At 38.0% G+C, this 14,720-nt stretch overlaps 1 protein-coding gene across 1 annotated transcript in view; it reads right to left on the bottom strand.

Moving 5' to 3' along the window:
* The window catches only part of GPC6 (glypican 6), a 1,175,399-nt gene that overhangs the window by 565,546 nt on the left and 595,133 nt on the right, over positions 1–14,720 (bottom strand). Inside the window, exon 3 of the mRNA XM_030813553.1 lies at positions 8,762–9,153. Within this exon, the coding sequence (XP_030669413.1) occupies positions 8,762–9,153 (392 nt within the window). The remainder of the gene's footprint in view (positions 1–8,761; positions 9,154–14,720) is intronic.

Genomic DNA, 14,720 nt, shown 5'->3' with positions numbered 1-14,720 from the left:
CCTATTTATGAACATGCACCAGTCCATGAACCAAGCTTTGCACACCTTGTTCTAGAATGTGTAGGGGAAGATGAGTTAACTTCTCAACCAATTAAACCACTCAAGTCAACCTTTGCTTGCTAAAGTCATTAACATCTCAATGGCCAGATCTTAAGGTCTGTTTTCTCCGCCCTTTCCACTTAACTATCTGCCACAGTTGAAGCTATTGATTAGTCTATTTCTTGAATTCTCTCTCCCTTTACTTTCAGGATGGTGTGCTTTGCTGGTTCTCATCATTTGTCTTTGCTTTCAGAACTCTCTTTAAATGTGTACAGTCTCTGACATTTCATCTGATACTGATTCTTCTTTCTCTGGCTAAATGTTACTATCCTTTGCCAACAAACATTTATATGTTGGCTATATTCACATCAGTCAGCAGGCAGACAACTGTTCCCAAACGGTTCCATCCCTGACTCTGAGGACAGGGCCCTAAACCATGCACCGTGGCTGTTGAGCTGGAGAGTCTCTGCAGTCTCTCCAGATGTGCTCCCCAATCTGCTCCACACTGCTTTGACTCAGCTCTCATCACCCCTTGTCTGGTTAATTTCAACAGCCTCCCATCCCAGCACCTGCCATCAGTGTGTCTCCTTTCAGCCAGTTTATCAGCTCCATGCCCATATTTCTTAAGTGAAAAAAAAAAAACACTATATATTTGTCTTTTAAAAAATCTTAGCTGGTGGTCCATAGCTCATGCGATCTCTTCAAATTCCTTAACTTAAAAATAATATGCCCAAATGATATGGTTCCAGTCTACTTCCTAGCCTCATCTCCAAACAACCATAACATTTCATGATTTATGCCTTTGCACATGCTGAGCCCTTGGCATGAAAGCCATACCTCTTTTTTCCCTCTGTGAGATGCTATTCATTCTTTAAGTCCACATCTGATGATTCCCTGTTCTAAGATGTCTGCTCCCATTTCCCCAGGTAAAGGGAAACATGTATTTCCCTTGGTTCATATAGTATTTTATCCATACGTCTATCACCCTGATTAACTGCACTACACTTGGACTTTTCATACTGTCTCTCTTTGTGATAGACTGTGAATCCCTCAAGGACAATGCCATTCATTGTTTTTCCCTCTGTTTCTTATAGAGAAGTGCCTGGCACATAGTAGGTGCTCAGCCCATGTCTATCCCTTGAAAATATTGGAATGCTTCTATCCACAGAAAATTTTTTAAATTATGCAGGCAGAATAGACAAACAAAACCATTAGTGAAATAGATGGTTTTCATTCAAGGGTTCAGTTAAGGTCTCTATCCTTGTCTCCTGCAATTCATTGCTTTGTACTTTATGGCTCAAGGATAACATGCTTGTAGCTCCCTGCACACATCATTCGGTCTCACACCTCTGCACTTCTGCTCTGTTACTGCCTCTGCGTAAAATGTCCTTCATTATGCTAGGTGCCCTCATCACCTGCCCAACACCTATGCAACATTTAACACATGGTTCAAGGAAAGCTTACTTGTGACCCCGCCCACCAAATTAAGCTAGGTGCCTTTCCTCTCAGTTCCCAAAGCATTTATTGCATAATAAATGTTCATTACATATTCATTATATATTGACATTATTTGCTTCTGTTTCACTCTTCCTAATTATTACTTGCAAATGCTGTAACCTGCTTTGTCTTCATAGCTCAGGAAGTTAACCAACAGTACTTGACATACGAAATACAAAGAACAAATGTCTACTGATCAGGACTGAGCTAAATCTCTATAGTGGCTCTGTTTTTACAAGAGTTAACATTTGGGTCAGATGAAGGTTGGATTATCGTAACCACCTATCTCAGATTGTAGAAGACAAGTTTATATTTGATAGGTACAATATAGTTATTAGGACTGTGGTTCCAAACAAGTTTTTCTAGCCACGGTAAATTTAGATAGGATTACGGAATCCCTAACTTCTTTCAATAGTAATAAAACTTCAAAATCAGATTCAGTGGAGAGACAGGTGGTTGTTTTAATTGACTTCCTGTACATAGTATAATTTTACCATAAAGTCATATATCAATTAAATCAAACTGTTTTAATCAAAGTGGAACTTTCTTACTATTGGAGACTCAAATGTGATACATTCCATATGCTGTTCTAGAGGGGAAAATGTTCTTTTCTTCTACTGACACCTGGACTTTCTTATACTCTTGTAATTTCTAGTGCTTAGCACAGTATCTGAACCATGGTAAGATTCATGCATTTTTAATGATTTATCTTAATAATCTATTTTTGTTATTATAGTTCCTAGTCCCAATATCAATTTCTTACTATTTTTATTATGAAATTATTTATCTATCAAGTGCAAAGTACTTTCTAAATATAATACTCAAAATACCATCATAAGACAGCAGTCTTTTGAAACTGATAATTTCAAAAGGCTTACCAATTATTCATAACACTGTATATTATTGAAGTAACCTACATTGAATAATAATCGGTTACAGAAGTGAATACACTAAGCACAAATGAACTATAAAAAAACTTTCATTCACCTAAGGCCTTTTTGTGATTGTGTTCATTTCTGGAATGCCCCCAAAAAATTACCTCCAATCCAAAAACCACCAGAGAAGGAACAAAACCAGTAACTCAGGTGATAATGACAACAGGTGATCTTTGTATTCTCAATTCTTTCTCAAAACCAAAGAGCTACATAGAATACAATTTCTCTTGTAAATTGAATCCATGGTAAATTCTTCAGAATGGTTTTCCACTGTGATCAGAGAATACTTTAAACAGAGGCATTTCATAGCCTCTATTTCATTAAATTTGGTGATATCATTATTCCTTATAGTGCATCAACCACATTTATTGAAAGTTGACTTTGTCTGTTGCTTTCTAGGCACATATTGTTAATGCAAAGCTGTTTAGTTGGGAATGAACCACTTAAGAGGCTCTTCGAGCAAAAACATCAGTCTATGTAGCAGACATAGGTGGGTATCCGTTGATGAAAATATTCCAGTTTTACTAAAGACTAAAAGTCAGACTTTCTTTTCAAAGTCATGACCCACAGGAAGAAAGATTTTTGATAGATAGATGGATACAGAGATAGATGACAGTATTTGTCAATAGTTCAAGTTATACGGATCCCAGCTCTACTACCTCCCCCATTTGTCTGTAATAAATCAACGAGATGACTTGCAAAGTTGAAATGATTGCTCTTGACACAATTTACAGCGTTTCCTCATAGAAATCACTTTTTTTTTTTTTTTTTTTTTTCCAGAAGGAATTTTGCTGTTGTTGCCCAGGCTGGAGTGCAATGGCGTGATCTTGGCTCACTGCAACCTCTGCCTCCCGGGTTCAAGCGATTCTCCTGCTTCAGCCTCCTGAGTAGCTGGGATTACAGGCATGTGCCACCACACCCAGCTAATTTTGTATTTTTAGTAGAGACAGGGATTCTCCATGTTGGTCAGGCTGGTCTCGAACTCCTGACCTCAGGTAATCTGCCTGCCTCGGCTTCCCAAAGTGCTCAAATTACAGGCGTGAGCCCTGTGCCCGGCCAGAAGTCACTTTTTTTTTTGAGACAGGGTCTGGCTCTGTTGCCCAGGCTGAAGTGCAGTGGCATGATCTCGGCTCACTGCAACCTCCACCTCCTGGGCTCAAGCTACTCTCCCATTGCAGCCGCTCAAATAGCTGGAACTACAGGTGCATGCCACCATGCCTGGCTAATTTTTGCATTTTTTGTAGAGATGGGATTTTACCATGTTGCTCAGGCTGGGTCTTGAACTGTTGAGTTCAAGCTCGCTACCTGCCTTGGCCTCCTCAAGTGCTAGAATTATGAGTATGAGACACCATGCCATGCCAGAAGTCATTTTTATTAAAGAAAAATACAAGGCCGGGCACAGTGGCTCATGCCTGTAATCCCAGCACTTTGGGAGGCCGAGGGGGGCGGGTCACTTGAGGTCAGGAGTTCGAGACCAGCCTGACCAACATGGTGAAACCCCATCTCTACTAAAAATAGAAAAATTAGCTGGGCGTGGTGGTGCGTGCCTTTAGTCCCAGCTACTCTGGAGGCTGAGACAGGAGAATTGCTTGAACCCAGGAGGCAAAGCTTGCAGTAAGCCAAGATTGTGCCACTGCACCCCAGCCTGGGCGACTGAGTGAGACTCCGTCTCAAAAAAAAAAAAAAAAAAAAAAAAAGAAAACTACATAAAAGTCATGTCTTCTTAGTGTAAATGGTATCATGATGGACTAGTGAAGACACTATAGTCATTTCCACGTTTGCCTTTATAATAAATAAAGACTGATTTAAGCAGACAATCTGTTAATATCTCTTTACGAAGCCCTCTCTCTTCCTCACAATGTCTGACAAGCCTTCAGAGTGACGGCTGGTATCCATGTTTCCACTCACTAGTGGTGGAAGATAAGGGAATGAGGGTGGTATTTTAATAAAGGGACAGTGCTAAAAAGTAGTCTGAATCCATTCTGTCAAGGTGACCACATTATCAAAATTTATTTTTTTCTTCATTTTAGAGCTCTGCCTTCCATGCCTTTCTGACATCACTTAGCACAATATGGAACATGGAAACTGACTTGTTAGCAGGTCCACGAATAGTAGTTAGTACTACAAACAACTGAGGCTAGCTCAGGGACTCAATTGTAGTTACACAGGTAGAAACAGAGATGGAAAATGGTAAAGTCTTTCTACATCTTAATTTATTTCATTAAAAAAGTTTTACTTAATACATTCATGTATGCATGCTTGCACATACATGCATGCACACACACACATACACACACCCCTCAAGCACCTGGCTTAAGAAATAGTATGTTATTGATAACTTTAGAAATCTCTATGTATCCCTCCTTCATCTTACCTCCAAACTGCGTCTCCAGAGGTAACCACCATCTGATTTGTTTTTTTCATTCTCTGAAATTTCTTCGGAGTTTTACTACATATATTTTTATTCCTAAATAATGTATTGCTTAGTTTTACATTTTTGAACTTTATACAAATGTATGTATTTTAGGTGATGTGATGTTTATCTCTCACAATGAGGTTTCTGTGACTCAATCATGAGCACTTTCTATGCTCTGGAAAATTTCATGATGTGAAGAGATCACCATTTAGGCAGATGGGCCATTTGTGATGTTTCTACTTTCTATGTCATTGTAAAAGATGCTGCTACAAACACTCTTCTACACGTCTAATGGTATGCACTTGTAACAGTTTATCCGGATGAAATTGAAGTTTTAGAATAGGTACATCTTCAACAATACGGGTATTTTCAGATTATTAGCTAAAGTGAGCATATCAATTGATAATTCTACCAGCAATGCATGGAGGTTCCTGATATTCCACCTCTCATCAACACTTGACATGCTCAAAATGGTCATTCACACAGAAAATGAATCCTGGCTGGCTGACCACAGATATTCACTACAGAATCACATAGTGCTTCTAAGAGTCAGATCTTGAGTTATAGTTACTTAAAATAAACTGGCCCCATCAGAAGGCTAGAAAAAGACAGTGTTTGTATCCATAAGATGGCAAGCAGAAGTTTTAAAAATAATTCTGTTGATGTTTACAATTTAGACCTCCATTTTTCTGGTAAGAAATTTCCCAATAATGTTCTGAACATTATGTCAAAACATTTGTGTCAAACTGCTGTGTTCTGCCAAAGAGGTAAATTTTCCAGTCAAAGCAATTAATTAGAAGATATTCATGATGTCTTTCAAGATTAAGGAGTCACCATAAATGTAGAGAGAAACTGAAGAGAAAAAAAAATCACTGAAATCAGGATGCAGGAGATAAGCTAGTTTGTTGATCTCCATTTGGGAATTTTGCTTTGAGTTTTCTAACTCTCCTGTCATCATTTCTCCAACTCTAAATAACTCAATTAATAGACCATAAAGAGGCCTCAGGTTTATGAAGGGCTTAAACCTCAAACACAATTCTTGCTTCTCTTCTTAATGTATTTAGTCTTTGTGATGTTTTATTCTTATTACAAAAATACCTTGGGTGCTGAAAATCATCATAGTACCAGTAGATCACAAATTGCTAGTTCAGTCAGCTCTAGACCATCTTGTAATTAATAGGTGAGGAAGTTCATTGGTAAAATACTTAAATTCCTGAGACAAATTATTCGCAAAAACATTGCTCAACTTCTTTCAAACCAAGGCTATATATACATATACCATCTCTCTCTCTCTCTCTCTCTCTCTCTCTCTCTCCATCATCTATCTATCTATCCATCCATCCATCCATCTATCTCTCTACCCATCTGTAAAAGGCAGTGCACAAATGTCAGGATGGGGCTTATAATTTTAACCGAGTAGGGATGATGACGAAACTCAGTTCAAACAAGCCAATATCTGCAAGGAACAGTTAACCTTCCATGGTTAAATGACCTATGTACTATATTCCATGCCCACAGCAATTGTTCTGCAAAAGAATGGTGGTCCTGAAGGGATCAGTAGGAGAGAGACTACAGTGTTGGAAAATACATTTCTCACCACTTCTAGAGAAAAAGGTCATACCCTACTGATGGTTGGCTCATGAGGTCATCCTTCACCAGAAGGAAGAGTGTGTTAGATTTTGGTCAACAAAGACCTCAGTTGAGACAGTCAGAGAGTGACCAAGGGGAGACACCATCTCTAAGCAATTGTGAATGACACTCACTGAAAAACAGGAGGGATAGCCAGCAGCAGCCTCCCTCATGGCTTTGTAGACACTTTGCTAGAAAATATTCTGTTATCTCACCGCAAATTTGCCAGATCATAATACACACATCTAAATATTATTAACACTGAATTAGAATAAATACACATAATCAGGAATATATCCATCCATACTTTGAATTTCTTAATTCATATTTCTCAAAGGCTGGCCACATGTTTATCCTTCAACAAAATCAAAAGCTTCAGCTTGCAGCCTCTGTGACTAATCCTATTATTGAGTTTAACTTATTAAATTAATTTATACATATTTTACAGCAAAATGCATCTACTCAAGAAAATATGGAATACATATTTATTTTCTATATTTATTCATATTTTACTGACAGTCCTCAGGTGATGATATTTCCTCTTGCTATTCTACCTAGCTAATTCCTTATAAATTCATTTTTGGGGTTCTAGTTTTTTGGTATCTAAAACGTTGAGATTCAATGTAAAGAGATTATATATATATGTATGTATGTATGTGTGTGTGTGTGTGTGTATATATATATTTTTTTTTTTTTTGAGATGTAGTCTTGCTTGGTTGCCCAGGCTGGAGTGCAGTGGCTCAATCTCAGCTCACTGCAAGCCCCGCCTCCCGGGTTCACGCCATTCTCCTGCCTCAGCCTCCTGAGTAGCTGGGACTACGGGCACCCACCACCACGCCTGGCTAATTTTTTGTATTTTTAGTAGAGACAGGGTTTCACCATGTTAGCCAGGATGGTCTCGATCTCCTGCCCTCAAGATCCGCCCACCTTGACCTCCCAAAGTGCTGGGATTACAGAGGTGAGCCACCACGCCCGGCAAACATATTATTTTAAACATTAGAATCATACGCGCTTTATATTGATAAATAAGCCCTTGTAATTATTTCCTTCAGCGCCTTCCTACAAATAATCTTTCTGTATGCTCAAATAAACGTTTAGGAAATTAACAATTTAAAATGGGCTATTATGGATTTTACTGACAGTGCAATAGAGAAACATTTGTAAGGGTACACACAATCTTTATGCTAGGATGTAAATATTGAGGAGACCAAAGTGTCAAAAAAAAAAAAAAAAAAAGAAGAAGCATTGCAGGACAGTACCAATAGTTATGAAAAGTACTGTGGCTCTTTGGTACAGCCCTCCAATAGAAAAGTAGTGTTTGGGAATAATCCTTATACAAATATACCTTCTTGGAGTGACATAATACCAGATTCCTGTTACGTATTATTTTTAACTTTACTTCTTTAAGTGATTATCTTTCATTTTATTTGTAGGACTGACCTCACAAGTGCCTTAAATGTCAAGAAAGAACTTAAACAAAAGCAGATATCCTCTACACAGGAAATATTCAATGTTTAAGTAGTGGAATGTAGAGTTATCCCTTAAATCCAAGGTATAGAGATGTTATCCTCAAGAAAGGCCCAAAAGTAGATTAACGATTGATCTTATTCATAAGCCCAAGGCAATGCATGGTATGAAATTACAAAGATAAGGGGTAACAAAAGAAATTCTCTACAAGAATCTATACTTGGTATTCATTAGTCCTTCCTAATACAGTAATACAGGTGTCAGCAAAGGGCTCTTCTTTTACCATGAAGGAATTTGGCCACATTGACAGGTGATGACAAAGAAGAAATGCCAGGTGCTGATGTCCTGAACAATAACTTGTCTGCACTCACAGGTCCATGAAGACTGTCATCTTGACTCCCTAGAGGATTATAACCTCTGAATGGATTCTTTCATGAGTATTTATCATCCTTAAAACCCTGATCAGAAATATCAAATGATCATAGTTGCGACGCGCCTGCTTTTGCACCATTGGTACTAAAAGCTTCTCTGCTATACTGCTGACAAGTATTAACATTAATTTTCAAACCACATAGAATGGCTTAAAATCCTGTCTTCTCTCACACAATGCAAGGAAAAGAAAGCCAGAATTATGCTTTGATATTTAACTGATTTCTCTAAGAGCAAGGACCACTAAGTAAGAATTTTTACCTTAATTTTTTTTTTTTTGGTAAACATTGGTTTTAAAAACAGAGTAAACAAGGAAGACCAATGAGAAAGACAGCACGTTTTCAATTACCTTGGAAACTCGGTTTGCAACTTCTCTGCCCACAGTCAGCCCCTGGACAAAGGTCCTGGCAGCAATGAAGGCGCGGGTAACCTGAATCTTCAGTTTCCGGGGCACGTCTCCAAATGGTTTGAGCTGGTCAGTGTATTTGCTCACACATTCCAGGTAGTCTTCACTGAAGTGATACTGAGGGTTTATCAGCTGAAACATCCGTTCCAGGAGCCGAGCCCAAAAGTCATTGAGCATTTCCTCCAGATTCACATTACCCCCAGTGTAGTACCTTTTCAGCTCTGTGAATAGGTCCTGGAAGACTTCTGAATTCTGCATGTACAGCATGCCATAGGTCCGTACAAACATATCATTTAGTGACTTTTCTGCATTCTCCAGGAGCTCTCGGAAAAATTCTGCAGATAAAACAAAGAGAAGTCATAAATTAATGAAATGTAGAAAGCCCAAGGCACCTACTTACCTTAAGTACAACTGCTTTTAACTGACATTTTCATGGAAAAACATATCTTGTGATTAAGGTGTTAATGGACAGATAAGAAACATATTTTAAATGGGATTTGACCTACACCTATGATCTTGTATGACTGAAAACAGAATACCGCATGATTTCTATTAACATTAGGAGTCTCCCATGTAGTCCTCCTCCAAAATAGCTCAATTCTTTTATCATTTCTTGTTAAATTTTAAATAATCCTATGGTTTGATACAAACTCAAATCAAAATATGTTGCAAATATAATGTGCAGAGTATTGGTGTTTACATAATGATAAACACATTTGCTTCAGTTTATTTATAAATTTGTCTTAACACTAAATTCCATTAAATTGCTTTTATTTGAAATAGTCTATAAGTGAGATGTTCAAATTAATGTCATATTTTAGACTCTTTCTAGTTTCTATATATAGCAGTCAATTAGCAAAGTTCAGATATTCATAATGCAATTAAATTCACTTATAATAAAGCTATAATGAGCATAATTTAGGTGGCCATAATGAGTCAGAAAGCCATAAAGTATCTTGGAGTATCATTACAAATATAAACCATCATGTTCTAGAACTTGAATAAAATATTGACAATTGGGCTTTCTGGTTATGAGGTTCTAAATGAAAAAGTGCACACCAATAATTCAAATCTTCCACTTTGCAACAGCGCATGAGTGTTACTGGGATCCCTTATAGGATGTAAAAAAAATAAGACAGAAATTAAAGCCATTGGGTATCATTAGCCTCACTGGCCCTCATGCTAGGTTCCCTCAAGACACACTTCGTGTGTATAGGGCACCTATCCTTTTGCACAAATAAGCTTGGGTAGAGCAAGTTCAAGTTTTATCTCATTTAGAGATTATAAATTGCGGTGGGAAAAGAGCTAAGGAAAGATAATACTTCTGAGGTTATCAATCTAAGTTCCCAAGAGTAAAACGATTCTGCTTTACCTCTTCATAGTCCCCGTTTATTCCCTGAAACTATGCCCCTTCTCAGAAATGCAGGGACAAATCAAGTCCTGCATACTTCAAAAGCTCCAGGAATTTTTAAAAAGACTCTTCTCCTTTCTGGGTTACTGGGTATTCTCTGCTAAGATACAGAAAGGAAATAGTGATGGACACCTCTCCATTAATTCCGTGGAGGCTACTTGTGCATTCTTAGAAGTTGGCTGAAGAAGTGCTTGGTTTAGCCACTTTAGTTCTGATTAATATACAATCAAACCATTGTCTTGACAATTAAATGGTGTCTATAATAATGATAATTATTTTATATTTGTTTTCAAATCAGACCAAAGCAGCAATGAAAGTACTTTTCATTTGTTTACCTCTTTTCTATGAAATATATATTTTTTTAAAAATAGACATTCTGTTGCAACAGTGGAAGCAAAAAGTGTGGGATTATAAATACTGTGTAATTTTGTCCAGGTCACCAAATGGCTTTTTTTACTAAATGTATAATAAAGTTAAATATTATTAAATCTCTCTGACTCTTTAAGGATTCGGTAAAGAAAATGACTATTGAAACAGATAGGGTAAAATTTGCAAAATTGAGAAGCATAAATTTATCAAAATATTTATATATGCTGTATGCTGATGTTGCTTATGATTTTAGGAAATCGAGAATTTCATACTTTAAAAAAAAATACTAGTTATCTAGTTTGTCCTAAAACGGAAACTATATTAAATTATTAATATAAAAGTATGAGAATATCATAAGTTAAACCTTCTGATCTGGAAACCAAGAATGAAAGTAGCTTGGCCTTGCTGATATAGGAACAGGGTGGAAGGCCTAACAGATTGTGAAAGAAGATAAAAAAGAATGGGAAAATCACTGAATTGAAAAATACTAATATAATGAGACTGGAAAGTGGATTCTAATCATGAGCTCTGGACAGCCTATTCATTTATCTTCTTTTTGAGGTCAATTATTTTGTTGGACTTAGGAATTAAAGCTTAATTTATTGAATACAGAGTACTGCCTTCAGCAATGAATAGTCAGTAATCAATAGTGTGGTCTGGATTTGCAAAGAGCTTTAAAAAAAGACAAAGGGAAGAAAAAAAAAATTTTCTGATACTCATTGCTTTCCAAAGTCTTGAGAAATAAATGTTTGTCTTAGGAATAAAAATGTCATTTTCTCTTTTACTGAGGGTAACACCTCCTTAGTTTTTTTTTTCTTCTGATATGAGGACTCTGAATATTGAGCTATGTGCACTTTGAAAGTGAATGGTTCAAACAAGACTGCCCACTCACTGTGTCTTGTGGTTTGTTTTTCTTAAGTTTAAATTAGTATTTGTGATTGAGTATAGAAACCAAGTTATCACATTTCAATAAATATGGCTCAAGAAACATTTCCTTAGATTCCAAGCTTACATTGTTGTCTAAGAGTATGTCATCGTCTCAAAAGTTTTCTGTTAGCTTCACTGATCCTCAAAGTCAAGTTATTATTATTTCTTGTTAAAAATCATTATATGGTTTACTGATCGCATAGTCAAAGTTAATATTTGGTATCAAAAGACGCTAATGTATCAGCCAATTATGACAAATGCTGCTACCTTAAGGCACATTGATCTAAGATCTTATGAATAATGGAGATCCAAGGTACTGAGGCAAAGCTAATGTCCTCCAAAAACAAGGGTACTCATTTCATTTTCAGCATGACTGTAGACTTCCACCTTTTGAAGTCTGACTCCTTGAACAAATTACTTTATGCTTGGATGAAAATTGTTTCTCAGCAAACCAAACACGATGGAGATTTAGAAGACAATTATGTGATCCATTTTACTGATGAAGTATCATGTGCAAGCAACATCAGAGAGAACAAAATTCAGGGACAATATAAGAAAAAGCAATCACAACTGAACTCTTTTTAATGGAAGAGGGCAAAGCACACATTGGATAAAGTCTTCAGTCAACAAAAATTTTTATCTGCAAAAAACAATTTGGCAGAAAGAAATGCTATTTGATTTTTTCTTCTTCCCCAATCACAAAATATACATCAAAGGTGGTTGCTTAGGGCTCAGTTACGCTTCATAGGTGCACAAAAAACCTTTCCTAGCCAGCATTAGCCTCTGGGACGATTTTATTCATCTAGAGGGGAGATCTCAATGCAAACATCTGTTTGCTTCAGGGCAGATTGTCTCATGTGGGAGAACAGTCTTGTAGATAAAAACCACCACTGTTGCAAAAGCAAAAAGAAAGTCTGTGTGATGTGGCCTGATCACTTGGAGAGACCTCTTAAGGGGCAGAAACCAACCCCAAGGAGCCAAGAGGTGCCCTAAGGATAACTGAGAAAGGCCCCAAATGAAGCCTCCAAATAAATGGACTGAAAGGTAAGATGGCACACAGGGACAAGGGGAAGCACAGAAAGAGGGAAAAGGCAGACAAGAAGCTCTCCAGAGTCTACATCACACAGCAAAAGCTTTTCCCATTCAACTCAGAAATGTCTTGTTAACACTACATAGATAAACATGTTCTGTGCTGGATTAGGTACAGGATTGGATTAAGTACTATATAACATCCTTTTCCTATTTTTTTTTTCATGCTCTCAGAGACATTTCCTATTAAAAACTTGTTTAAAATGAATGTTACAGCATGGTGGTGTGACTCTATATCCTTTCGGAACCCGAGGAGTCAAAAGCTTTGGTCATTAGTCAGTCAAGATTATAGCACTTGTCCTACTGTGGGAAGCAGGTATGCTGTTTCCTTCCTTAAACCCAGAAATACACACATGTGTATGCAATTGTGTATGTTTGTGTGGTTCTCTGCTAATCTCTTTGTTTCTACTCTCCCTCAACAACAGGAGGCCAAATCAGTTTGGTCAGCCCAGCCAAGCTGTGGGTAAGGAATGCTCCATAGGAGGCGCTGACACGGAGGATAAACTGATTCTGAAAGCTGACATTTGGCCGGGTGCAGTGGCTCATGCCTGTAATCTCAGCACTTTGGGAGGCCAAGGTGGGCAGATCACCTGAGGTCAGGAGTTCGAGACCAGCTTGGACAACATGGTGAAACCCCATCTCTAGTAAAAATACAAAAATTAGCCGGGCATGGTGGCCAGCACCTGTAGTCTCAGCTACTCAGGAGGCTGAGGGAGGAGAATCACTTGAACCCAGGAAGTGGAGGTTGCAGTGAGCCGAGATCCTGCTGCTGCACTTCAGCCTGGGGGACAGAGCAAGATCCATCTCAAAAAAAAAAAATGAAAATAATAAAATAAAAAAATAAAAGATGAAAGCTGACATCCTTTAAGGGTTGTGATCCATAGACACTCAATAAACTTACCAGCCTGCCTCCCCTCCTGCCTTTCTCAAGGTGAAATGAGGAGTATTCTTTCTCATTCCACACACATGTGTCAGCTTTCAGATATATCTTTTGAGATCATTTCTCCTTTCAAAAGGCATCTTGCTTATGTAATACCCTGATATAATCTGCAGGAAAATGCTGAGTTAATGAGGAGCATTAATGAAGGGAGACCCACATTTATGCTCTTCTGCATTAGACTGTGAGGGAGGGAAAACATGGTCCCAAATGGCCTATCGCTTCCCACTTCCCAGGGGCTGGGACCTTGAAAGTAAGTAGAAGTAAAGACGGAAATTGCTCAGGATGTCTGTCCTTGCCACATGAGGCCATGTCCTTTGCAAGCTGTAGCTTGTGTGCTACTGAGCAGTAGATGACGCTAGTCTATCTCAGGTGTCAACTTCAGCACTGTGCACATTTTGAGCTGGATAATTCTTTCTTGGGCAGGGGTTTGGGGAGCACTGTGCTGTATATTGTAAATTATTAAGTAGCATGCCTGGCCTCTACCTTTTAGATGCCAGTGGCATATCCTTCCCTCAGTAGTCACAACCAAAATGTCATCAAACATTATCAAATGTCCTCTTGGGGACAAGACCGCTCTCACTCCCTTCCTTACCCCAACCTGCTGAGAGCCACCCTTCTACTGATAGATTCCAAGGTCTACAAACAGAACATTAAAAACATTCAGAGAAAAGGCCAGCCTATTTCTAAACCTCATCTCATCAACCCCATGATTTATTTGTAATACAAATTTGAGGTGCCGTGTCTTAAATGGAAGGAACTGAAATACAGGTTGTATTCACAGTAAGATTCTCGGTAGTCAATACTGCCATTTCCGTGCATGGTGCCTGTAACATGATAGTGCCTTAAAAAGTGGTGAATAGTGAATGAATGAATAGATCAATGGATGAACATGACCATCCAGTGAAATACATCCTGACTCCATTGGTTCTGGACTTCTCTTTGATAGTGATGATTTTGTGGGCCCGCCTCAGAGAAAGAAAGATCCCACAAACCACATCTTAGAATAGGACAGAACTGATTTGCCCTCTTGTCATCTTGCAAATTCTTATACATTTATACACATATAAATATTCATGTATAACCACTCATGCTCCAAGTTCACGTGTACCTGCGCATAAAATATTGTGACTTTGTTTAAAAAAAATGTTGGCTATCAATATCGCTCT

The sequence above is a fragment of the Nomascus leucogenys genome, chromosome 5 (assembly GCF_006542625.1).
Source record: "Nomascus leucogenys isolate Asia chromosome 5, Asia_NLE_v1, whole genome shotgun sequence".
Classification (NCBI taxonomy): domain Eukaryota; kingdom Metazoa; phylum Chordata; class Mammalia; order Primates; family Hylobatidae; genus Nomascus; species Nomascus leucogenys.
Note: the sequence above shows the minus strand (reverse complement) of the source record. Positions and strands in the feature narration are given on the sequence as shown.